Below are 24,661 nucleotides of genomic sequence, written 5' to 3' on the forward strand. Positions count from 1 at the left end.
TGCTCCTTACATAGGACAGATGCAATTATAAGTGAGCCAAAATATCTGATGAATTAATGTGTAAAATATTTAAATGAGCAGAACAAGATATTTTTCCTCTTTATCAAACTTAAAAAAAGCATTGACAGTTGAAACATTTGAGGCGCCCAAAACAGTATTTTATATCCATTCATTCACTGGGCATATGAATCCAAATACAAACAGTTTACTGGTTTTAACAGGTTTTTCCTTTTCCTAACTGGGATTTACCAAATGTTAATTTGCAAGTTTTAAAAAATCACTTCTACTTCTTAATTTTTTCAAATTAGATTTCTCTAATTTCTGGAGATTTTATTCTGGTGTCAATAGTAAGCGACAAGTTTTGCCCTTCCTTGGGAAAAGAAAAAAAGAATATAGATGCATTAAGCCATCAAATCTACAGCCTACTCAAGCTGCTACTTATATACTGTACTGCAAAACATCTAGAAGCAAAATGGTAGATTTCAGCAAATCATCTATTTATCAGACATTTCTATTAACTGCAAGTGTGCAGTGAGAAGGTATGGTATTGTTTTAATATATCATCAAGATAGACAATGTTAGAATGCACATGTTAATCTACATTTTTAGGAATTACAAATAAGACATCTATGTGCACAGTACTTAAAAAAGCAGTGAATTTCTTTCCTAGTTGCATTGACAATACCAGATCCTTACACATTTGAATCTGGTTAAAAGCTCTACTCCCATCGTAATAAATGTGAGACTACAGATACAGCATTCACAGCAGAGATCATTAAGGCTCTGTTCTGATGATTGTTTATTTCTCTGTGTATACTTCCCCTCCCTCTTCTCCCACTCCCTTCCCTTCCCTCCCATCCCCTCCAGTTTTTTCATACAGAGTGAAAAGCTCATTGGCTCCAGAGTATTCAGGAAGAAAAGTTTAAAATAAAATATTGCAGCCTGAAAATAATGAAATGTGTAATGAAATGTAGACTTAGAGTAATAGCAATACCTGGTACTTATAAAGCTGTTTCCATCTTTGTAACTTTTTTTTTTTGCACAGTGGAAGAAACCAGTATCCACATCCCATTGTGCTAAACACTCTGCAACAAATAGTACACTCAGAAAGGAGTCCAGACCAAAAATCATACAATCAAATTGGGTCTTAGAGATCTTTGGGAATTTGAGGAACAATGCTCATCTCTATTTTGGAGATGCAGAAAGTGAGGCACAGAAAACTTAAATACCTTGTGCAGAAAGACACAGTGAACCAGTGGTAGACTTTGGGTCTATTGACTCCCCAGCTGCTGATTTATTCATTGGTCCATTCTGTCCTCTTAAACAACTAAGAGAAGATCTTTTGAGACACACAACATAGGCCTAGTGCACAGGGTACAGTGTCAAATGCACACAACCTGATTCTGCGCTACCTTTTGGTGCCTGCAGTAATTTACATTTACATAAAGAGGGCCTAAAATACCCTCAAATCAAAATGGCATTGGTGTAAATGACTAAAATGTGTAGTTTAGTAGAGAATCAGGCTCAGAACAATTAGTTTGTGGCATGCTGAGACTAGAATTAACTAACTGTTTTAACTCGTAATAAATTAAGGCTGGATTCCTGTTTATATTAAGGCCTCTATCCTATGACAGTATAACTATGCCTCACTGCAAATGAGACTCAGGCTGTTGAAGAACTCACCTTTCAGTTCCCTTTGAAGTCAATAACTTCAGTGGCCCTAAATCAATAAAATAACTGGAACCAAACAACTTGTCTTTATACCATGGGCTATTTACAAAAGGATGGCAAAAGGACCTAAAAACAATCCAAAGGAAAACCAGTCATGTTTCTTGAAGAAAAAAGTTATATTAGACAGACCTGTTTGCCTGGTATTGAACATGGAGAACTGTAACATGACAATACATCTTTACATGAAGAAAACTAGCTTGATGTTTGGAGGTTAGGAGTGTGTCCAGATAAACTGTAGATGCTTATCAACTCTGGAGATCAAGCCATCTTGTTATACTACTGAGATAAAATAGAGAGAGAGTTATTTGGCATTTAAGTGCTAGACATATAGGACATATTTTGCATAAAGCTAGTGTATGTTATATTCAGAGGTGTAGGAAGATGACCTCAAGCTCAGTAAAATGCTACCTGATCACAAATTTCTCCTATTGTTATTGTTTTTAAAAGCTGTTATTTGTTGCTTTCTTAGGAGTTCTCCAACTTTGCTTTTCTGTAGCCCAATATTATTTTAGAAATTCTCTCCTTTCCTAACACTCTGTTCATAACAGTTTGGTTTTAAAACCTTCATTTTTCGACAACTGTTTAACATTTGCTGGCTTAGGATAAACTGATCTTTGTTCTCTTCAAATTCAACCCCATGGGTTGCAGCACTTTTTATTCTTTTTTAACTTCTAATTAGAAGTAGATTTATTTTTTAAAGCTAATATGAAATTGGTTTGTGTGAATTAACATAATTCCTCAGGCATCAGTGTGGCTATGACAGTTACCCAGCTGAGGATATGGCCTCCAGAATGTACCTCTAGCATTTCGGAAATCTGTTTTGTATACAAGTCAAATAACAGCTGGATCATATGTGATGTTACAGTTAGTTTCATTGGCAATTCAGAAAATAGTTAATAATAAATTTCATTGCTTCTATTCCCCATTTTCATATACAAATAAATTGTCTTTTCTAAAACATTCTTTTTCTTTAGTAAGGCTTGTATTCATAGTCATATCAAAAACGTTTTGGAGTAATCTTTCTGCTTGCTTTCTTCAGTTATCTTTATTATGAAATTCTACAGTGTTCTAAACCTTAGTGGTCATTAGCAAACCTGCACTTGAGTAAAGAATCTCATTAAAAAACTATAAGGTAAAGTATTTTCTTCTCCAAAACTAAGGCAGGATGAACTAAAGTAATGAGCTCATCTGATCCTCACCTATCAAAGCTGGATTTTAAACTGTACTCAAATACAAAGCCCAGTATAAGATGTTGTCATGATGATTATTGCACTTTCTCAGTATCTTGCTATAGGATTATCTTCTTCAGCAATTTATAATTTCTTTTCTTGAAGACCACACAAAGTTATTGTACTCTGTAAAAAAAAAAAGCACTTAAATTTTTATGAAGTTGTGAATTAGACAGAAGGATACAAAAACCAAATTACCATTCTATGATTCAGCTACATCACAATCTAACATTGTTTCAAAATTATTTTTCTGTTAATTAGATTGGCATCATTTTCTGAACACCTGATGTGCTCTTTGGCGTGCTACAGATTTAACAGATGCACTGTCTTCTGGGCTTTACAGCTTCCTCTGATGAATGTACAACATTTGGAACAAAGCCACTCTTAACACCTTCCCATCCATCTTGGATTGTGATTTCTCCTTTTTTTACAAGTTCATAGATGTCTCGGGTAAGAATTGTAAAGGACTCTTCAACATTTGTGGCATCTTTTGCTGAAGTTTCTATGTATTTCATACCACAGTCAGATGAGAGTTTTTCAGCTTCTTCTCTTGTAACTTCCCGCTGTGATACTAAGTCGCATTTATGTCCTACTAACAGAAACACGATCTGAAAGGGCTGTACATGCATTTTTGCTTCTTCTAGCCAGTCTTTCACATGTTCAAAAGATCGCCGATTTGTGATGTCAAACACTAGTAAGCCACCCACAGAATTGCGATAATAAGATCGTGTTATTGACCTGCGAAGAAAAAAGAAGAAAAAGGAAAATTAAAATTAAATTACATTTTCACTTTATTTGTAAACAAGTTACTTTTCCATGTAGCAATGTGTTTTTTTCTACTATAATTTTTATGAAATATGTCTTTGCTTTTCTTTAATCAGAATTTATCAATTTGCATTCTCTGCACAAAGATGTTCCTTTTCCATATCTCCTTACATTCAAAAGTCACTTTCTAAACATTCTTGAAATCAACATCTGTGGCACCAGTTTTGAATGCTGAATTATTCTGCAAAGTGCTGTTATTAGTAAACTGTTGCACGTATTCACAGAAGAAAAAAATCAAATATTTAGCTAATATTTGTTAGCGTGGAAGTCCCAGTCCTTCAGTTTTATACACGCATGCACTTAACTTCATTCTAATCAGTTATTTCAAAATGAAATATATAGGAAATCTTGACAAAACTGGAGCCTAAGCTTGTCAATGTACAAGCATATCCTTTTGTATTCCTTTCAGACAAATTTGCCAGTAGTAAAGTTTGATAGATAATCATAGGTGTTTGTGCTTGTAGGTGGACAGGTAACAGACTATGAAAGGAAACTCCCAAAACAACACTGTCCAAAATTAACTTGATCTGGGCAAACACACACTTGTTACAGCATTGACAAAGAACACTTCTAACTCTAGCATATCTTTCACATAAAGGTTCAAAAGCTCTTTATATTGTATTTATCCTTTTTTGGCATGACACTTCCAGGACTAGCGACAGATACTGTCTACTCTTCAGCCCTCTACATTGTAGAGCATTCATTGGAAGTAATTTTGGAAGGTGGAAACCCTTTCTCCGATAGAAAAGATTTTTAATGAGCTCCAGAAAGAGAAAAAAAGTGTTTGTTAGAAGGTAGGAGGAGAAAGATAAAGGAACTGAAAAATTATTTTAAGTTTGGAATCGTGCGCAATAGGGGAGGATGGCGAAGGTGAGATGAGCCATTTTAAAGGAAGTGACAACAGTCATTTTTTGAAATGATAATATAGCGAAGAATTAATTCTGTTTTATCTTATGATAGTGAAGAGAATATAGTTTCAGAACATTTTGGATCAGGGTGAACTGTACCCACTAACAAATCCTTCCATAACAGTAAGTCCCACTGATTTGCAGTTAATCATATGTTATATAGTGCTTTATAATAATTTGAACAGAGGTATAATTAGGTGCAGTAGTCATATTACAGAGCGGTAAGTGCATAGTTAGATAAGGCCTAGCTTTCTTTAGGTAACTAAATTCCTTTAACCCCGGCAAACTGCATTTGATATGGTTTTATCTAGATAACAGGGAGGGATTGTTCGTCCTAATTTTCAGAAAGATCTTTTCTACATTCTCAGCAGCAGAGTCCATGGAGTTTGTCTCTGAACAGTTCCAATGTGAAGACAATAGGATGTAAAGACAAACCCTCAGGTTCATTCAAACAGCATGGATATGAAAAATGACATGGGGTTTTCAAAAATTATTCAAGTCTGTAAATAAAGGCTATCATATTCTATGGCATATTGAATAAAAAGGTACTATAAGAATCTGTTCAAGGTTTTTGTAAGTGGCATTTTTGCAGTGGAGCAGTTGCAAACGCAAACGAGTACATCAAAATAATTTAGTGTCTTTGGACTAAGGAAAAGTATGTAAAAAAAAATGGGATTAAATCTGGATACAACCAGTTTTCAGAAAACAACTACCTTGAAAACAGTTATGCCAAAGAATGTATTAGCAGGTGAAGCAGGTAAGATGGTATTGAGAAAGCACTGCATCATCTACCAAACATTCTTATACAGAATGATGCTGTATCATATATGTATTGCTGTGTGCTTATACATAGAAGTGTGTATCCCCACCTACGTAATTCACTTCAGCAGAGCTATGGCAGTTTACACTAGCTGATAATCTAGGCCATTATATTTAATTATGTATATGTACTGTCTGTAACAAGGGTGGCTAATAGCATCTGTAGCCAAACAACAACCGGATGAATATATGTGAGAGAGACAGCCATCATTTTGTCTATATTTTTGGTATATACCATTTGAAATGAGTTTTCTCATACCAAAAAAAGGTAGATATACTAGAGATACTTCTAAAAACACCAACAAAAGAAAGTAGGGGCAAAAATAACAAAAGGAAGTATAAAAAATAAATATGATTTCATTACGTGCTGGCTAAGCTATTGTCTAACATCTAAGAAAGGAGGATGTTTGTTGAAATATGGTCTACAAATATTTGAATAGGCTTACTATTCAGGTGAGTTATTATTTATCTTTTTTTAAAAAAAATAAAGTATTCCTGGGAAATAAAACAAATTTTTGAAACAGAAAGTTTAGGCCATCAGTTTCGAAAAATGTCTGGGCACATAAATGTGGTAGCTTGTTCAACAGTGTCCAAAACATTTTATAGATACAAAATATTTGACTTAAATATGACAATCAGACTAGATTAAATATTAGATAAATACATTTTTTGTGGATAGTCCAGAGTTACTTGGAAAATGAACTGTGTGAAGTATATGTACCTATATGTACCCATTATGTACCCATAATGTACCCATTTATGCCCTATATCATGCCTAGAAGGAGTGAAAGAGCATTGAATTAGACAGTCTGGTAGGTGTCCAGTTTTATTTTATTTTTCTCTATGAAGCTAAGTCCAAGGGCAATGTTTGACTCTTACTAATATTATGGCTAAAGATTAGCCCTATAACAGGACTTTCAGGTGCCTACAATAGGGCTGAGAATTACAGCATCAACGTCCCAAATGCATGCTCTGCTCAGCTGCTCACCTAACTGAGGTGCCGACGTGTCTGAGACATACTCTGATTTGAAGTTCTTCCGGGCGGCGCAGGCTGTGAGCTGCTGAGCTGGGGGCAGCGCCTGCCTTCACTCCTGGCTCGTATCAGAATTGAGATCAACCATGGCTCCAGGTAAGTGCCCTGATGGGTTCTGCTGGGCAGGGTTTCACAGGAACACACCTAACACACTCAGATGGGTTCAAACTCCTCACCAAATGTAGATGAACTTGCTTTCTTTTAGCATAGTGAAGATACCAGTCCTAGTATCCTAGTTCCTAGTGCACTAGTTCACCAGAGGCAGTTCAGCGCTCACAGGCCACTTGGTAGGGGCTACTCTAAGCGTTTTGCTTAGAACCTTTACGGACTTGCAGACTTTACAGACGATGTCAGTATAACCTGGATGTCTTCATTGAAAAGCTTGGTGAGGACAGTGCATGGTAGTCAGCAAAAGATACAGAGGGCTGACAGCCATTCAGAAAGCTTGGGAGCCACTGGCCATAGCCCTCACAGGGGAAGTGAAGGAGCTGCATTCCTCTAACCAAAAGAAGCAGTTGAGGGAAGGAGGAATATACTCAACGACTTTTGCTGGAACTGTGCAAAAGGGATTACAAGGTTCACAGGACCAGAGAGTACATGGCATCACCATAATGGCTAAGGTGAACTGTTCAGGGTGCAGTTCTTAAGTTCTGATCCCACGAATATTTCATCCAGTGACCATTCAATGTAAAATCCATAAATAAAGGGCTTCCTACAAAGATTAGAATCTCCAGTGCCGCCATTCACAGATAAGTACTTGATCACTAGTTCAGAGAGTCATAGTCCTATGTCCTGGCTGAGTGGTCTTCCTGGTAAGACCCACTCCCAGATGATGAAAGATAGGTGTCTAAACACTGTCCTCTGGCCTCCTGCATGAACGCTTTATGTTGTTATTGGCAGAGGGCAGCTAGAGTGGGCTACTCAGCACGTGAAGATGAACTGGGAGCTGAGAGTGACAGCAAGGCAGGTGGGAGCAATTATCTCACTGACAAGGGTGCTGTCCCATGGCACCACAACAAGAAGAGCAGAACAGGCCTGGTGACAGTCGCCATGGTCAGCGACAGTCAAGTGACTGCCAGACAAATCTGTAGGGATGAGGCAGATCTAAGGTCAAGTCAGGAAGCCTGGTACGTGAGTCAGGGTCCGGGTCAGGATCAGTAAGGTGCATGACTGAGTGCAGACATACCTACAGTGTAGCTCAGGCAAGAACCAAGGGTGAGAGGCCCCAGTGAAGCTTCTCACAGCTCTTTCTCCTCCAGCTCTTTTCACAGCAGTCCAGTCCCAGGCTACAACTGCACCATGTCAGAGCTGGCCTTGAATACAGGCAGCCAGACCCCTGGTAGGGCAAAAGATTGCACAGTGTGTTGATGCACTCCAAGCCCTGATAGTTATGTTTTATAAAAGCTACAAATATAGGCAGTTATGCCTTAAAAAGAGGGAGGGTGTTGTTCATCATCTTTTTCACTTTTGCTCTCAGGGGGTGATTCCAGGCTGTGCATTCTGTGGGCAGAAACCTCTCAAAGCAGCAATTTTTCAATCCCATTTCCAACCCCATCATTTCCCCTTGGTTATCTCTGGGTGACTTCCTGTTTGAAGGGGTCATTATCAGCCTAGTTCTTCAGACCCTGCACTGGATCCCACTCCAGGATATGGTATCTAGTATTGAATTTTTAAATTGTTTTAAAGATGTACTTCTTCGCCTACTTTATCTGATATAGCTGAAAGGAAAAATGCTTAATTTCAACACAGGACATTGTTATTCTACAGCATAAGCACCATCTCAGTGATTACAAAGACCACAAAGCAATTCTGAGTTGGTTAAGAGAAATATCATTTCTCAAGAGAGAAATGATAGTCTACAAAATCACAGAGAGAGCAGGCACAGACTGATTGTTCATCTCTTCAAGTACAAAAGCTAGAGGCTACCAAACATAGCTAGTAGGAGCCAGATTCAAAATAAATAAACAAAATGATGGTCCTTCATGCAATGGGCGTTAGATGCGTAGATCTCCTTGGGAAAGATGTTATGAATGCAAAGAGTTTATCTGAAGTCCATGGAAGACTGAACAAACACTGAACAAGAGACTGATAGAGGTTTATTAAATAGACAAACCACATCAGGCTCAGGAAATCCCTCAAGTTGAAAGTACAGGCTGGCAGAATACTCAAGAGAATTCAAAGGCTCTATCAGAGAGAGGATACCTTTCAATACTGTCTTCCATAACATCCTCACAGACAAGCTGATGAAATATGGTCTAGATGAGCAGCCAGTGAGGTGGACTGAAAATTGGCTGAGCAGTCAAGCTCAGAGGGTTGTGATGAGTGGCATGAAGTCTAGTTGGAGGTCAGTAACTACTGTTGTACCACAGGGGTCAAAACTGGGTCCAAACCTGTTTAACATCTTCATTAATGATTTAGGTGATGGGGCAGAGTACACCCTCAGCAAGCCTGCAGATGATACAAAACTGGGAAGTGCGGCTGATATGTCAAGTGGTTGTGCTGCCATTCAGAGGGACCTCGATAGGCTGGAGAGATGGACAGAGGGGAACCTCATGAAGTTCTACAAAGGGAAGTGCAGAGTCCTGCACCTGGGAAGGAACAACTGCTTGCACCGGGACAGGCTGGGGGCTGACTGGCTGGAAAGCAGCTTTGCAGAGAAGAACCTGGGGGTCCTGAGGGACAACAAGGTGACCATGAGTCAGCAATGTGTCCTTGTGGGAAAGAAGGCCAATGGTATCCTGGGGTGCATTAGGAAGAGCATTGCCAGCAGGTTGAAGGAGGTGATCCTTCCTCTCTACTCAGTCCTGGTGAGGCCACGTCTGGAGTAATGTGTCCGGTTCTGGGCTCCTCAGTATGAGAGAGACATGGACATACTGGAGTGAGTCCAGCAAAGGGCCACTAAAGTGATTAAGGGACTGGAGCATCTGTCATGTGAGAACAGGCTGTGAGAGTTGGGACTGTTCAGCCTGGAGAAGAGAAGGTGTGGGGAATCTTATCAATGTGTATAAATACCTGATGGGATGGAGTAAAGAAGACAGAGCCAGACTCTTCTCATTGGTGCCCAAAGACAGGATGAGAGGCAATGGGTACAAACTGAAACACAGGAAGTTGCATCTGACTATAAGGAAATTTTTTTTCCTGTGAGGGTGACTGAGCACTGGAATGGGTTGCCTAGGGAGGTTGTGGGGCCTCCATCTTTGGAGATATTCAAAAGCCATCTGGATAGGGCCCTGGGCAACATGCTCTAGGTGACCCTGCTTGAGCAGAGGGCTTGGACTAGATGCTCTCCAGAGGTCCCTTCCAACCTCAACCATTCTGTGATCCTGTGATTCTGTGAGTAGGGACCTTAGACTAAACCACGCTGGCCTTTCTTGTGTTCTTTCACAAGAAGAGAATCAATCCACTTACATGATTATACACACTTAGTTAAGTGCTGCAAAAATCAGACTCTAAGAGCAAAAATGAAGTTTTTCACTGCATTGTTGTTATCACTTTTTAAATAGAAGAAAAAAATAGAGTTCTGCAAGTTGTCCAAGTCAGGGTGAAGCACTGGTGACAGATCAGGTTTGATGAAGTCCAACTTATTCATAAAGAATGCTCAAACTTCCATTTCCCAAATTATACGAGAAATTTGCACGCAGATCGTAAATTCTTGTTGAAATTATGGCTTCTCATTTAGAGTAAACTTTGGCTCAGCTAATTAATTCTGATTAAACTAGCATTATGCAAGGGAAAAATACTGTCTAGAACAGAAGTCATCTTCTTAGCTTAATCTAAATATTAGGTTAAAGATGTAAGACCGTAATTAATACTCTCAAGAAAAGCTTTGCTAAGATGATGCCCACTGAACAATTGTTTCTGAACATGAATTAGAAGATGTATTAATCACATCAGACTATGGCTTTAGAGTGACTTTAAATCAGTCACAGTGTTTCTTTCTCATTATGATCTTAGTGATCGTCACTAAGATGAACCAAACTTTCACTAAAAGCTGTATCTAATTTTGAAGACTTATTTTTATACCATGACTAAAAACTACATTGTAATGATACAGACTTTGAAAATACGTATTGCTTACCTAAAAGGAAGAATAAGGATAGCGTTTTATTCTTGAGCTATTTATTAGAAACAGAATGTATCTAGTTAATATCATGGTTTATTAAAAGTGGGTTAGGATAATTGAGGCATCCCCACAATATTTTTTCCCTAAATTCTTGAAAGAAACTCTGTCTTAACAGCACTAGTAAGCAGTTCATAGCCTCGGAATTTCCATGATTTAAATACATATCGTTGGACTTAAATACAGGAAAATTAAACAAGAAATTCACAGCAAAGTAGACAATGAGAAACACATCGCCAAAGAAGAAAATTGATGTAAATGACAACTTTGCTGTAATTGACAATTGCTGTAAATGACAGGTTTTAAGTTAGAAAGAAACATAAGGTGTACCCTGTGGTTACCTTAGTCTATATTATGGGCCTTAGCCTATACTCAACAAGTCTGCAGGTTCTTGTTCTAGTAAGTTGTTTAAGGCATCGGTCATTATGTTGTTGTTTGTAGAGCAGCTAGCACAATGGGAAATTCTGCTTAGTGATGCCTTACTGCTGTCAAAGCAAATATAATAAATAACTGCACTATCTGAGCTCAAAATAAGTAAACTATCCAGTGTCTGCATTTGCAGCTTGCTTACCCTTGTTGTGGAAGTGGTAAGAATTACTTTATTTGAGAAGTAATGCAAAGAAAGCTCCATTTTAAAGCTTTCCAAGAACATGCATGAAATTCTATTGAAATACAGCAGCATCACTGAAGTAGACACATGCAAAACTTTTCCCGAAGCAAATTTTCCAAGAAAATGAGTGTCCTCTTTTAGGAGAGTGTGATGGCAGGGGTGCCAGGCTTTACTTTTCCTCTGGGAATGTCCCTAATGCTGGGGACCAAAAGAAGGGGGTTGCTGTACAGCTGGTATTTTGCCTTGCATACAGAGGATTCTCCAGGGAGCTTTTAAGCCAGGTTTTACTTCCTCCAAACTACCAATGCAAGTGAGTCAGAGCAGAGCTGGGAATCAGAATTGCAAACTGCTTGCACTCCAGAAAATTAGATTACTCCTTGGAATAATTAGTTCTTCCCCAAGAATAACTTTGCTTGTGATCAGTAGTCTTCTTCATTAGCAGAGAACAGAATGTGCAAGTTTCTAACCTGTGGTGTATAATTTAGTAATATATGTATAATTTATTTGACTGAATGTAAAACAGACTATACAATGGATGCTGTGATATTTTGTACCTCAGTTGACAAGAAACTTGCAGCAGAAAAGTAAACACAGATATTTAAAACTACTTCCTCCAGTTTGTATCTTCTGGATATTAGAAAAAACACAGATGTATACTAATGGTAAATTTTAAAGCAACCGAATGCATGACTCATCACTGTATATCCCCTGAGCATTCTCAGTTTAAATGATGGCTATCATTTGATTTAAAATATATGCAAAACTCAGTGTATTTGCATTCCTTTCAGTCAAGTGCCGTGTCATTGGCCATCCTGGCCATTTGTCAGCAAATTCAAAATAAAGCAGTTATAAATACTTAGTCATTTGTTTACAAGTATTTTACATTTGCTTGCAGGAAAGCAGAAGGAGGATGAAGAATGCTAAGTGCTGGCTATTATCACTGTTAATTTCTTTGCTAAACTTGCAGAGGCCTGTCTGCAAAAATATCTATAAGCTCGTGACTCATGCAAGCCCAGGAAAGTTTTTTTGTTGTTGTTTTGCTGTAAAGCTTGTAATTGAAACAAAGGGTTGATGTGCCCTAGTAAAATACTGAAATCCCACCTTGTCAGCCGAGCATGAGAATCTACATAGTTGCTGTGGAGGAAAATAGGGAACTTAAAAATCCCTCTTCCCTACAATGAAGGGACCCTTTTTAACCCTACTGCTAAAATCCCAGTGACAAGCGTGTGGTTTAAGTAACATGTATCGCAACAGATAGATGGGCCTAACGCATTAGCCTCCTCCCAAAGTTTGTACCGAGGTTATAGATACTACTGAACCCTAAGTCCAAAATAAATCCATATACAAACTGCCTGAGGTGGCAAGCAGCAAAGATAAAACAGAGTCACAAGAGTGAGTGACTTTGTAATGACAGAGCTACCTGAATGAAGGTATTTAATGCTGAGGATTTAATGCTCGGTGTAGCGTTTAGGCAACTGCATTTGCTCAGCTGCGCGATAAGTGACGGGAGCGCTGGTGCGGGCTCCTGGTGACCACCAGTGCAGGGCAGACGGAGAAGGCAGGTAAAGTGCTAGTCAGCGAGGGTTGCCCGACGGCCCCGGCGCTGCCAGGCTGCCCTGGTGCTGGGTGCTGCTGCGCCGGGAGGAGGGCGAGCGGGGAGGCGGCCCAGCCTCTCCGGGTTGCATGGGAGGGAGAGTTATGGCAAGGGAAATACTGCAGGGGAGGATTAGTTCTGAGGTGATGACAAAGTAAGAAATGGAGAGGGAAGCAGAGCGCTCCTGCTGCAAGGGAGGAAACGGCGTGGAGGAGGGGTTGCTACCCTGGGTTTGGGACTTCGGGGCAAAGATGAGAGAGGGCAGAAGTGGGACGAGTCCACTTGTTACCCCACGGTGTGAGCTGGGAGGGGAAGGGAAGGGTAGCTGCTCCCCGGCGGGTGCAAAGGGGAAGGCCGGGGAAGGAGGCAGCTCCCGGGGGTGCCGGTGGGCAACTGGGCAGGGAGGCTGGTGGGCAGCGGGGCGGGGGCTGGTGGGCTACGGGATGGGGGTTGGTGGGCAGTAGGGTGGCGGCTGAGCGGGGCACAGCAGCCGGGGGGTGCAGAGCAGGACGTGCCTGGGGATGAGGCAAAGTCCGTGGGGCAGGAGACGGTGTGGGAGGACGAGGCGCGGGGAGCAGGGCGGCGGGGGCCGCGGGTGCACTGCACCGGGCCGGGCGGGTTGGGGGCACGGGGGGCTCCTGTACCTGAAGCGCTCCTGCCCCGCCGTGTCCCAGAGCTGCAGCTTGACCCGCTTGCCGGGCTCGATCTCCACGAGCCGGGAGAAGAAGTCCACCCCCACGGTGGGGTCGGAGTGCAGCGGCCCCGGGAAGCGGCCCTCGGTGAAGCGGTGCAGCAGGCAGGACTTGCCCACCGTGGAGTCGCCCAGCACGATCAGCCGGAACTGATAGATCCAGATCGCCGCGTCCATGGCGGCCCCGGCCGGGCCCGGCTCCGCCTTGGGGCTCTTCCTGGGGCTCCTCCGCGGCCGGTGCCTGCACCGCGCTCCGATCGCCCCCACGCCCGGCATCGGCGCGGCGGGCGGGCGGCGGCGGCGGGCGCGCGGGGCCGCTCGGGGCCGGCGGGGCGGGCGGGCGAGGCCGCGGCCGGGCCCCCTGGGCGCTCCCGGGGCGCCGCGCCGGGCTCCCGCGGCCGCCCGGGCGGGGCGAGGCGGGGCGGGGCGGGGCGGGGCGGGCGCGCCGGCGGCGCTGTCCCTTCAGCACCCGCCGCCCCGCCCCGCCGGCCGCCGCCCGGCTCTGCCGCGCTGCCCCCGCCGCGGCCGCCTCCCCCGCCCGCTCTGCGGCGGCGCGCGCCCAGCCGCCCGCCGGGGCCGCCCCCGCGCCGTCACGTGCGCGGCGGGACCGGGCCGGGCCGGGCCTCTCCCCGCGGCAGCCGCCGCCGCCCCCGCGGAGCAGCTCCCCGCCCGGGCAACAAGTGGAGAGGGGCCGGGGGGCAGGACGGAGCCGCCGCCCGTACCGGGCCGTTGCGGCCCGGGGTCTGGAAGGAGACGTGCGGGCAGGAGGGAAGCCCCGGGCGAGGGGAGGGGAGGGGAGGGGAGGGGAGGGGGGACCAGTTGGAAGAGGGCAGGAGGGTGGAAGGAGCCCTGCTGGAGGGGCGGGAGGTGGGTAGGGGCCCGCTGGAGGAGCGCGGGCTGGAAGAGAGACGGATGGAGAAGGAGAGGAGCAAATGGTACGGATGGGCCGGGCAAGAGGGGAAGGGGAAAGGCGGGTTGGTGAGCAGACAGGCCCAGAGAGAGCAGCGCAGACTGTCTTGAGAAAAGGCATAGCACTGGCAACGACAGGGACGCGCAGCCTTCGCTTCCAGGGGCACTGACTACATTTATTGGGCCTTTGTGAAAAAGGTATCACATTATCATCAATCTGCTGAGCAGCTGATTCCTCAGATCTCCTTACCTGTCTCAGGACTATGCAGGAGAGCAAACGCTAACAGGCCCGAGGCGGCTGTTAAGAGCTTCGGGGCCAAACGGGCAGAACTCCTCGGCCTTCCGGCAGGAGCTGCGGCAGCTTCTGCGACCCGGGCTGGGATCAGGGGGCTGGGATGGGCCTGCGAGCTGACCGCAGGAGGCCGGTGAGCTGCGAAGTAGGTTGCTGCTAGCAGAGGATCAGCTGTAAGTGCATACCGGTATGAATGAGTACTTTGATAGTGAAAGGACAGGGAGAGGAGATGGGCAACGTTGTTTCCAGACAGCCTGCTGTTTTCCTCCCTTAGCATCAGGCACAGAGGCAACTGAACACATAACTCTGTGGTTGGTTAGGGGTGTATTGGAGACCAGATTTCTTCTGTAGCTCGAGTATTTTCACTGTTCAAGTACAGTTTTGTTATTCTAATGTGCTAGCTGCTCCTGAGAGTTAGTCGGTAATTTTGTTGCCCCATGGAGCTGAGGTACACTGCAGCTCTGCAGTGTGAGTGAGGACGACTGAGCAAGACCTGGCCAAGGGCAGGGTGAAGCCAGAAGCAGAGGGGTTCGCAGGTACTGCTCTGGAGCTCACGCCCCCCCTGCCAGAAATGAACTGGCTGAGCCTGGCTGGGATGTCTAAGCGCAGCTGTACTGGTGGAGACTGGGCTGGGCGACCCCAGAAGCTTCCAGCAGACTTGGCCTGGCAGCCCAGAAGCTGTTAAAGGCAAGGCCAGGAGCTGCCAGAGGGATTTATCTTGCTGCATGCACTGAGCTGAAGCTGCAGGATGCTGCCTGCTCCAAGAATCCTGACTCTCCAAGGACCTTCTGGGCTGGCCAGTCAATCCCCAGCGTTTATGTGACTGTGTGTCTGTGTGGGTCTCTGAGTGTGTTTCCCCCACAAACCCTGCACATTTCTCCCCCCTCCTTTGACCAGCTACTCTTGAAAAAACTAAGCTGAAAATAGCTTGTGCCTGACTGGTTGCTCCTTTGAGTAACAATTAGAATAAAACAATGTTACCTTGGATAAATGAACCTTCAGAAGGGTAAAATCAGTCCAGTGCTTCCAGGGTAAAATCAGTCCAGTGCTTCCAGTTTTATATGGAACAAGCTTACAAGTCATTCTTAGGCATCTTTTCCTAAGTTTTTTGTCAAAAGTGGCACTTAGATAAAAGAAGTGGAAATCTATGTGTGAAACAGAGGTGTCAGGTATGTGATACAGGTAGCTCCGATTCTTGCTGGAAATGAATAGGAGAAAATTTTAAATGGACTTTACTGATTATATGATACCTGGATCCTGCATGGGTCACCACCCCAGCTAACACCTGTGGACCTTCAGAGCTTAAAGCATGTACTTTCTAGCTTGGATGCACAGTAGATTGCTGTCCTCTGTGGATCAGGATTGGGAGAACCTCACAGTAATGAGTCATGCAGCACATTTATTCCTAACACCTGATAAAAGTCAATTCACCTACTGTATTTACAGTTAAGCTAAACATGTTTATATATATCTTGAAGGCTTCCAGGGTCCGGTCTATCCAACTAAACCCAGTGTTATAGAAAGACAGTGGTATCTAAATTCACATTTATCCAAGCACAACCATATGCAATCATTTGGGGACCTCTTGAATGCCATGTGCTAAATGCTACCTAAGGAATCTTCACTTTTCATGTTTGATGTGGAGTGGACAAGGTGGGTGTTTTACTCCAAGTCATTGAGCTTTTAGTTTACCAGAGAGTGCAGAGGCCCTGACAGTGCACAGGGCATCACAGAGATCTCTGACTGCCACAGTACCTTAAAAGCAAACAAAAATGGGTATGAGGAGCTAGAATAGTTAAAGCAGAGAGGTTAGAGCAGCAGCATGAACCTGACCCTCCTCAAGATAGTTTCCACTACTCAGGCATTGGCAGCTTGAATGAGCTCTTCCCAGGAGGGATGAATCAAACTGAAATTCTGGGAAATATTAAGAATAAAACACAAACCTGAGCCTCCAAATCTACTGTATTATTAGCCAGATGACTTTATTAAGCCATAAATCCATGACAGTCTAAAAAAATTTTAATTTCTTTCCACATTTCTGACTTGGTGTGGATTTTTGGCATCTTTCTTTAAGCAAATAGGTCACCATAGATTTACTTCATGGTGCTACTGAGGCTTAGAGAAACATGGACCAAAGTAATTGCTTCTCAACCCCAGTCATCTTGAACCTTTGCACCCAGGAATCTAAAAGAACTGAGGAACTAACCTGAAAGCAAGATGCCAGGCCTGTTTTTATGGTCTAAGTTCCTGTCTGGAGGCTGATACAGCTGCTCATTTTATCAGAAAGGTTTCTATATATGCAAGCTGTTGGAAGATGTTGCTATCTATCTTTTTTGAGTAGAGTAGGATTGCAGGAGGGATAGTTTCTACTGATAAGCCATGACTCTCCTTCCTCTAAGATGCCACAAAGCCAGCTGGGTTTCACATGATGGTGGGAAGGATATTTCTTAAACCATAACCTTCTGATAAGACTTCTTCCACTGACTTCTTTGGTGCACACGTATAAACTTAGTACCAGAGTAGCAGAACACCATTATGTTGAAATAACCAGTCAGCCCTAAAAATCTCTTTTAAGTGGTATAAGAACAAATCTGCTGCCCTTCTCACTTTTTGCACCTTGTAGTATTCAATGTCTTTCACACTTTCTCCTGTAGTGTTAATTAGCAAGTGCCCAAACTCTTGCTGAAACTAATATAAACCTTAGCTCTGGTTTATGGAAATTTCTGCTCTCAGTAAAGGGGCAGGAATAAATATCTTCAAGCAATTCATTAAAAAAATGATTAAGAGATGAAGCAAAAAACAGAACAGAGTATTTCAATGTTTTTCTATGAGTAACTGGAAACACAAACCCAAGTCAACACTTTTATTGAAGTCTAGATCTGGAGTTTGTATTTCAATGTAATGTATTAAGGAACCAAATTAGCCCATCAGCCTCAGCTTAATGAAGAGTGGCCTTTATTCAATCAAGTGTTGCCCATGTACAAGGAAAAACAGTTTCAGGGAGGCCACTTGTCTCATCCTAAAAGGTTAAACAGGTAAGCTGAGTTGTGCCCCAAAAGTTCGTAATTTCTCCCAGTAGACTATAAAGGCAGTCCAGACAACAAGGTCACTTATATATGACTACACTGTGGATGTCTAAAGCTAGGCAAGATTAACCCTATCCCAGGAGTCCTTCCATCGCCTTTGGATGAGGTTCTGTGACTTACCTTCCTACAGTGCAGGTCAGTGCAATTCAGTGCTAGGAAACACTATTATAAAGACAAATTAAACTGATGTTGCATCAAATGAAATGGCAGTATTTCACTGTATAATGAACAAATTAGCAAAGCAATAAACAGAAGACAGGAAGTTTCTTCAAACAAAGAATAGCTTTTTTAAAGAGCAGTTTTATAACTGTTTGCATTCCTTACTCTTCTTTTTTTTAATTATAATAAAAATTGGAATAAAGTGAACTCAAATGACACTTTTTCAACAGTGTATCAATACTGCTGGACTAATGTTAAGCCCTGTACCTCATTTTTGTTAGCTGTGTCCTCTCAAAGAATTAGAGATGTGGACTGTACAATCTTAGATATTGTTTGAAAGAATGAAAAAAAACCATTTCACCCACTGGTTGTTGAACAGCAGAGTCAGGTGGAACTTCAAGCAGTAGAGACACAGCTACAGATGCTATTTCAGTAGGTGACCTAACTGGTATCCACAGCTGTGTGAAAACCATAGTCACGTCTCCAGCCTTGCAGCTGCTCGGGGATAACGGCCACTGCAGTGGGACATGTGAGCTGGCCAGGTGGAGGGGCTGCAGGAGCTGGGGGGCCACAGCCAGGCAGTCAGGCACCAGCCATGTGTGGGGCTGGGCCGTGGGCTGACTCTCTGGATGAGCCTTTGCTTCAGGAAGAGTTTCTGAGTGATCCCAGGAACACCTTAGACACCAAAGGCAATCGATGAGGGCAGGCAAATCTGCAAACAGACAGGTGTGGTGATCCCGCCGTTCACAGAAACCCTGGCCCTGTTCCCTTGTGGCCAAGAGCAGCCAGGACCAGGCCAGCGGCTGTGCCAGCTCCTGGCCTTGTGAGCGGGCTGCACCCAGGCGTCAGGGCTTGCCGTTGGGCTTGGGCTGCAGCTCCGTCTTGTACTGGTGCCTGCCTCTCCGTGCTAGTTTTACAGTGGCTAAGGGATGGGATAGCAAAATTGTGCAGAGAAAATGTTCACCTGATGAGATGGTGAAAAGAGGCTTCACTTTGGCACTTTGTATGCAGAGGAAGTACTGCAAGAGCTGATATATGGGTCTGTGCACGCATGCATCAGTGGGAACCAGGACTAACTGCTAGGACTACTGAATGCTAATGAAAACAAAACTGCATATAGCCACATATTACTCTCATTAATGTAAACAAATACATTTTCTCAATATCACTTTAAATTTTCTGACTAGAGCCTCAGTAGTGAGAAGTACATTTCTTCTTGTTGATAACACTGAACCTGACATAAACAGTCTCTTTCTGTTTGGCAAAGGCTTACTGTGCGCCCTTCACAAAACTGTTATTTAAGTTACAGCAATCATACTGCTTGCGTAAAATGACACTGACTGTAGTATAGTCTCTTTTTGTCTTTTATGCTCTTAAGTAACTAGACATGGAATTATTTTTAAATTTCTCTGTGTACTTGGGAAAATTTTATATTTTTGATAATTTGGAGAAATATACTTGTAATGGATAATTATTGGACCTGCATCAAAGTCATAGTGAATTGTCTCAAAAATATCAATATATTTTTATATACTGTGCTACAATTATATTTATGTCAAAAAGTGGGGCTGAGATCCAGCTGACTTGCCTGAAGTCATGTGAGCAGGTTGTGCGGGCTGGAAACTATAAACTTCTGGACTTAAACTACCCTGCTCTACTTCCTTAACTGCAAATTTATCCTTTCACCCACTTCTGCTCTGTAAGACCCAGCAACAGACAGCTAAGCAACAGACAGCTAAATTAAAATGTTAAAGAAAAAAATATATGTTTTTGTTCTAACTTGATTAAACCTCAATTTGCCTCATAGTAGTGAAAATACTTCAGCATTTTACATTTCTGGCATCCTACTATGTCTCTCATGGTCTCATGCTCAGCTCTCATGACTAAGGTACCAGAATACCAACATGCATCTGCTAGATCTTTTGGTGCTTTTTTTCCTTTGAATTTGCTGAGAAGCTCCTCCAAATAGTCTTTCGCTAGGAATAATACCTGCAGCTAATCTTTCTACAGTAAAGCTCAGAAATAACTCAAAATACTTATATTTCTAAGTGTGAAGGCTTGCATTTGGTAACAGAGGCAAGGTATGTAGGGAGAGAGAGTATCTTTCATTAAACCAACAGACACCAGTGGAAGATACAGATATCGATTACATACTCTGCAGCTCTGACACAGCTCTAGCAAATATCAAACTTCAGAACAGATTGGGAGCAGTATGTTTTGGGAATAACCTTATTAATATCACTCAACTAGCCTATCTGTAAAAAAGCAGTCAAACTTCGTGGAACAAAGCATGTCAACAAAGAGAAAAGTCACAGACTTTTGAAGGTGTTAGAGATAGGTAGCAAATTCCTCTTAGCAATATGTTAGCAGGAACTGAGTTGGATGAGGAAAAATTAACAGGCCATAAAACCTTTAGTGAGTCAAGGCAAATACATTGGAAAGTTTTGCATTTATTGCTTGGCATGATCTTATTTCATTTGTTATTAGTTGTGCCGTAGGAAGTTTATTTCTGATGATATGTCTGGAATGCCAGGGAGCTATTCATAAGCAAAGGAGAAAGGAAGAGTCTAGGAAAACAGAGTGGGAGTTATGAGCTCCTTTCAGCATATGGTATAATTAATGATATCCTGCATAAATTTTGACACCTATATGGTTGGTGAGAGTATTTTTATAGTGCTCTAAGAATATCTGTGGTAATCTGGTGGTTCTTTGAAAGGTACACTCCGACCTTTTAGAGGATGTCCTCGATTGGCAAAGGTTTTCCTTATTTTGTTGAGACAGGTATATATATACCTGCTAGAACATGTATATAAACATTGCAAAAAAATAGCTGCACAACTTCACCATCAAAAACCATGCATCCTACACAAACACATCTTAGATCCACTTTGTTCACGAGGTATTAAAATGGCCCTGTGGAGATGATGTAAGTGAAATCACTCCACAGCGAATGAACTCACAGAACTCACAGAAAGAGTCAGTAAAGAACAGAAAAATCCAGCTGGAACAAAGAAGACTCCTCCTCACTCCTCAAACCTCATCTTCAAGAAGGACCTACAATGTAACTTCAAAGACAAGCCTGGGAACTAAAAGTCATAACTCTTCTGAGTATTATCAGGGATTCAAAATGTTAGTAATATTACATTATACCCAGAGCAATCACTCTCAGCTTGATATTTGCTGTGTCTAGATCAAACTTGTAACAAGAATTGCATTCTCCTCCCAAACGTCTGTTTACTCCAAATATAATAGATATCTATCTCTGCAAATCATGACATCTTAGACATTAGTTACAAAAACACAACTAACTCAGCAAAGTGTTCCTGTTCGGGAAGACACAGGAACATACGAACTGTTCCACTAAAATACTGAGCTGAATTTATGCTAGGTGACATTTCAAAGTTAATACTTAAGCTATATAAGAATCTGCTCTTAGGAGAGATTAGGAACGCCTTTAGGTGAGATAAAGAATGAAGTTCAAAATGGCAACTTATTCTACTATATAAAACAAGTCAAGTATTTGTTCTCATGCCTTCCTCTTTGTCATCTGTCAATCCTACATCCAGCTCAGTCCTTCCATTTGTCATTCAGAATGACTCCTTCCAGTGTTCTGCACACTCTTTACTCTGATGAAGTCCGGCTCCTACGCCTCTTTTCTGCCTGGGAAGTGCTGGTGAGTGACACAATGCAGACTGAAGCTAACAAAGAGCATTCTTTGCCTCTGCTTTGTGCCATGGACCCTCTGGGTACCTAGGCTAAAGAACTGAGTAATTTTTGTAAGCATTGCATCTCTCAAGTACCTCTACAATTCATTGATCACTGTAATGGTTATCTGTTTTTCTCAGACTTCCACTTTGCTTCAAATGCATTCTCTGAAAATTTCCTAAGAGGAATATTATTCCCAGTGTCTCTCTCCTACCTAGTGCCTGCAACTTTTCTCATGCTTTTTACCATTGCAGACCTCACAAAAGACACAGAAGACCCTAATACGTAAACGTAATTGCTGAGCTAATTCAAGACAGGCAGGCAAGTCTCCCTGCACCATTTGCAAAAGTTAAACCAAGAACTTCCCTATGTGGTAAGTGTCATTGCATTTAGTTTACGTCTAAGAATTGTCCAGACAAATGAGACACGGCTACATCTGCCAAACTTGAACTGACTGCAAAAATCCATTATGACCTGGTAACACAGGTAATGTTTCATTTTTAGGTGGGTGACAGAAACTGCAGTGGCAACTGCTATTTGGCCTCAGGGACAGAGGACATAAAGAGGCCAGATCAAGCCTACATGATTAGCAAAGCCAGCGGCAGCTTATTTCAAAGATCTAATAAAAAAATACTAACTACCTAAAAGAATAGCCCCTTCAGGGTGGACCACCATACACAGTCATCCGATACCACGTAGAAGCTGAAGCCTAAGGAGAACGCATAGGAGCTGAGCTGTCATCCATGGACCCAACATGTCAACCAGTTGGAGTGAGTGTCCTGTTCCCCTGTGGTCACCGGTATTGGACTGTCTAAACTAGACAGGTGGGTCTGAAGTTCTGGCTTGTGTGTGGTGTGTGTGCTTGCTGAACAGGAATCTTTATCCACTTGCTATACCTGTCCTCCCAGGCAAATAACTGTTAGCTTGTGTATCGCTGAGTGGTGTGGTTCTGTACTCATGGCCATCCCACCCAATCTTCTTGTGACGATTGGGTGCAAAGTGTAGTCTAGAGGCAACTTTCATTCCAAAAAACTGACAGCTGCCCTGCACCTTTGCTTCTGGTGCAAAGTCTTGTCTTTTCTGAGACCTCTAACACAAGTGTTGGCAATTCTTAAAGCTGTATATTCTGCAGAAGACCTAGAATCTAGGGTTGTAGATGTCATCCCAAAGGATGACCAGCCAATAGAAAGACAAAGTAAATTACAAGCTAGGGGTCATCATTCTAGTTTAATGTAATACAGTTATATCCTACATGTGTGCATTGCATTTCCTTATCATTAGATCAGCACAGATTTTGTAGAAGGTTTTCAAAAACTGAGCTTGGCCACTTGAATAGAAGACAGTATTTATTTGAACTGTTTTACTTCTGTCTGGGATAGAAATCCTGATCTCTGCAGTTTGTCCTGTCTACTTGAGAAACACTATTTCTAACTTTTCCTGGGTGAGGTAGCTCTCTCTGTTGATGTGTGTGCATAGAGATTGAAGCATTAGCAACTGGAGGAGTCATGGATCATAGTGGCTCAAGCATTTGGGATGCCAGCAACTGGAGAGACCAGAGTGAGTGCATATTGTGTGTGGGTGTGTATATGTAGCAGTTAGCATGAGTTAAGCTGAATTAGTGTTGCCGTTAACATAAGCCTATGAGCTTTAACTGACCTTTTACAATAGTAGCAGACAAAATCTGATCAACCACCTGTCCCAAGCAACAGAATAGTTTTGTTTTTTAGGAAAAAGACAGGCAAGCTATGCAAACAACCTGTTGTTCATCAAGAAGTGTAAAAGTGACCAGAAGTGTCTGGAGCTGACTGTAAGTGCCAACAAAATAACAGCAAAGCAGAAAAGGACAGCAAATCAGAAAACAAATGGACTAATCATCAGCGAAATATTCTCTACCCCATCCCATAACTAAGGGCACTTAAGAAAGCTATGATAACCAAGGGTGGCTGAAAAAAGACTACAGGAGGAAGTCCCATGATCCTGCACCAGGATCTGGGACCATCTCTCCAATCTCTGGGGAACCCCAGGAGCAGAAAAGATCCCAGGAAAACCTCGTGACCCTGCGCCAGCACTATGCACAGTGTGACAGGAACCACCACGCCAATCCACCCTGCCTCTCTCTGGGACTGTGCCATCTCTCCCACCGGATGGGGAGGTCATATAAGAAACCACAGCGCTAACCTGCCCAGCTCCTTTGCCTCATTGCACCATCTCTTCCATGGCACAGGGTAGTCATGTATTTCATAATATTGCATGTATCTGCGATTACAGTGCTTTGGTATCCAAATTCATTTAGCCTCCTGTACGGGGCATAAATGGCAGGGTTTTGGTGGCTGGGGGCTTTGGGGGTGACTTGTGTGGGAGGAGGTCATGAACCACCCTGTGCCAGTCACAGCCAGTTCCCCCCCAACTCTGTAACAGATAAAAACAACCCACCACACACTAAAACTTCAACCAGTCAGAAGAGCATGTGGCATCTCTGCTAAAATGTATTTCAGAAAGGGCATTAGCTGCTGGGAAGGAAAGGAGGAGGGGCCAGGTGAGGGTGCACATGAGGACACACAAAAGGAAAGACATGAAGAGACCCATAAAGGAGACACAGTAGGGCACCCATGAGAAAAGACACAGGAGGAGATGCAAAAGAGGATGCGTTTGAAGAAACAAAATGGAGGAGGCAAGTATAAGGGGACATTGCTGGAGACACAGCTGGAGGCGCGGTCTTGGAAGGAAGTGCTTCATGCTGGAGGAGGTACACCTCTGAGGGACTGCAGTCTGTGGGGGACCCACACCAAAGCAGCTACACACCTGAGAAGACTGCAACCTGTGGAGAAATCCACACAGAGTCAGGTGCACCTCTGAAGGGACCTGGCCTGTGGGGGACCCATACCAGAGCAGGGACACCTCCATAGGGACTGCAGCCTGTAGAGGACCTGCTGGGGCAGGGACACCCCTG

At 43.0% G+C, this 24,661-nt stretch overlaps 1 protein-coding gene across 2 annotated transcripts; it reads right to left on the reverse strand.

Moving 5' to 3' along the window:
• Positions 1–527: 527 nt before the first annotated feature.
• Positions 528–13,851, reverse strand: RAB39A (RAB39A, member RAS oncogene family). 2 transcript variants are annotated; one of them, XR_003259182.2, is made up of 3 exons: positions 13,514–13,851; positions 3,159–3,698; positions 528–3,086 (listed from the first exon to the last, which is right to left on the reverse strand). XR_003259182.2 is itself a non-coding variant. In XM_026100207.2 (2 exons), exons 1-2 carry the CDS (start codon positions 13,834–13,836, stop codon positions 3,272–3,274), a joined length of 750 nt encoding a protein of 249 aa, XP_025955992.2. In that variant the 5' UTR covers positions 13,837–13,851; the 3' UTR covers positions 528–3,271. The 2 variants fall into 2 exon arrangements, 1 of the variants encoding a protein (XP_025955992.2); XM_026100207.2 differs by having other exon boundaries at positions 528–3,698.
• Between the last annotated feature and the right edge of the window lie 10,810 nt (positions 13,852–24,661).

The sequence above is a fragment of the Dromaius novaehollandiae genome, chromosome 1 (assembly GCF_036370855.1).
Source record: "Dromaius novaehollandiae isolate bDroNov1 chromosome 1, bDroNov1.hap1, whole genome shotgun sequence".
Classification (NCBI taxonomy): Eukaryota; Metazoa; Chordata; class Aves; order Casuariiformes; family Dromaiidae; genus Dromaius; species Dromaius novaehollandiae.

Excerpts from the sequence above, each read along its gene's own strand:
- RAB39A (XM_026100207.2), bottom strand. The coding sequence starts at position 13,836 with ATGCCGGGCGTGGGGGCGATCGGAGCGCGGTGCAGGCACCGGCCGCGG. Across the intron at positions 3,699-13,513 it reads GCGGGGCAGGAGCGCTTCAG|GTCAATAACACGATCTTATT; the intron begins GTACAGGAGCCC and ends TTTTCTTCGCAG.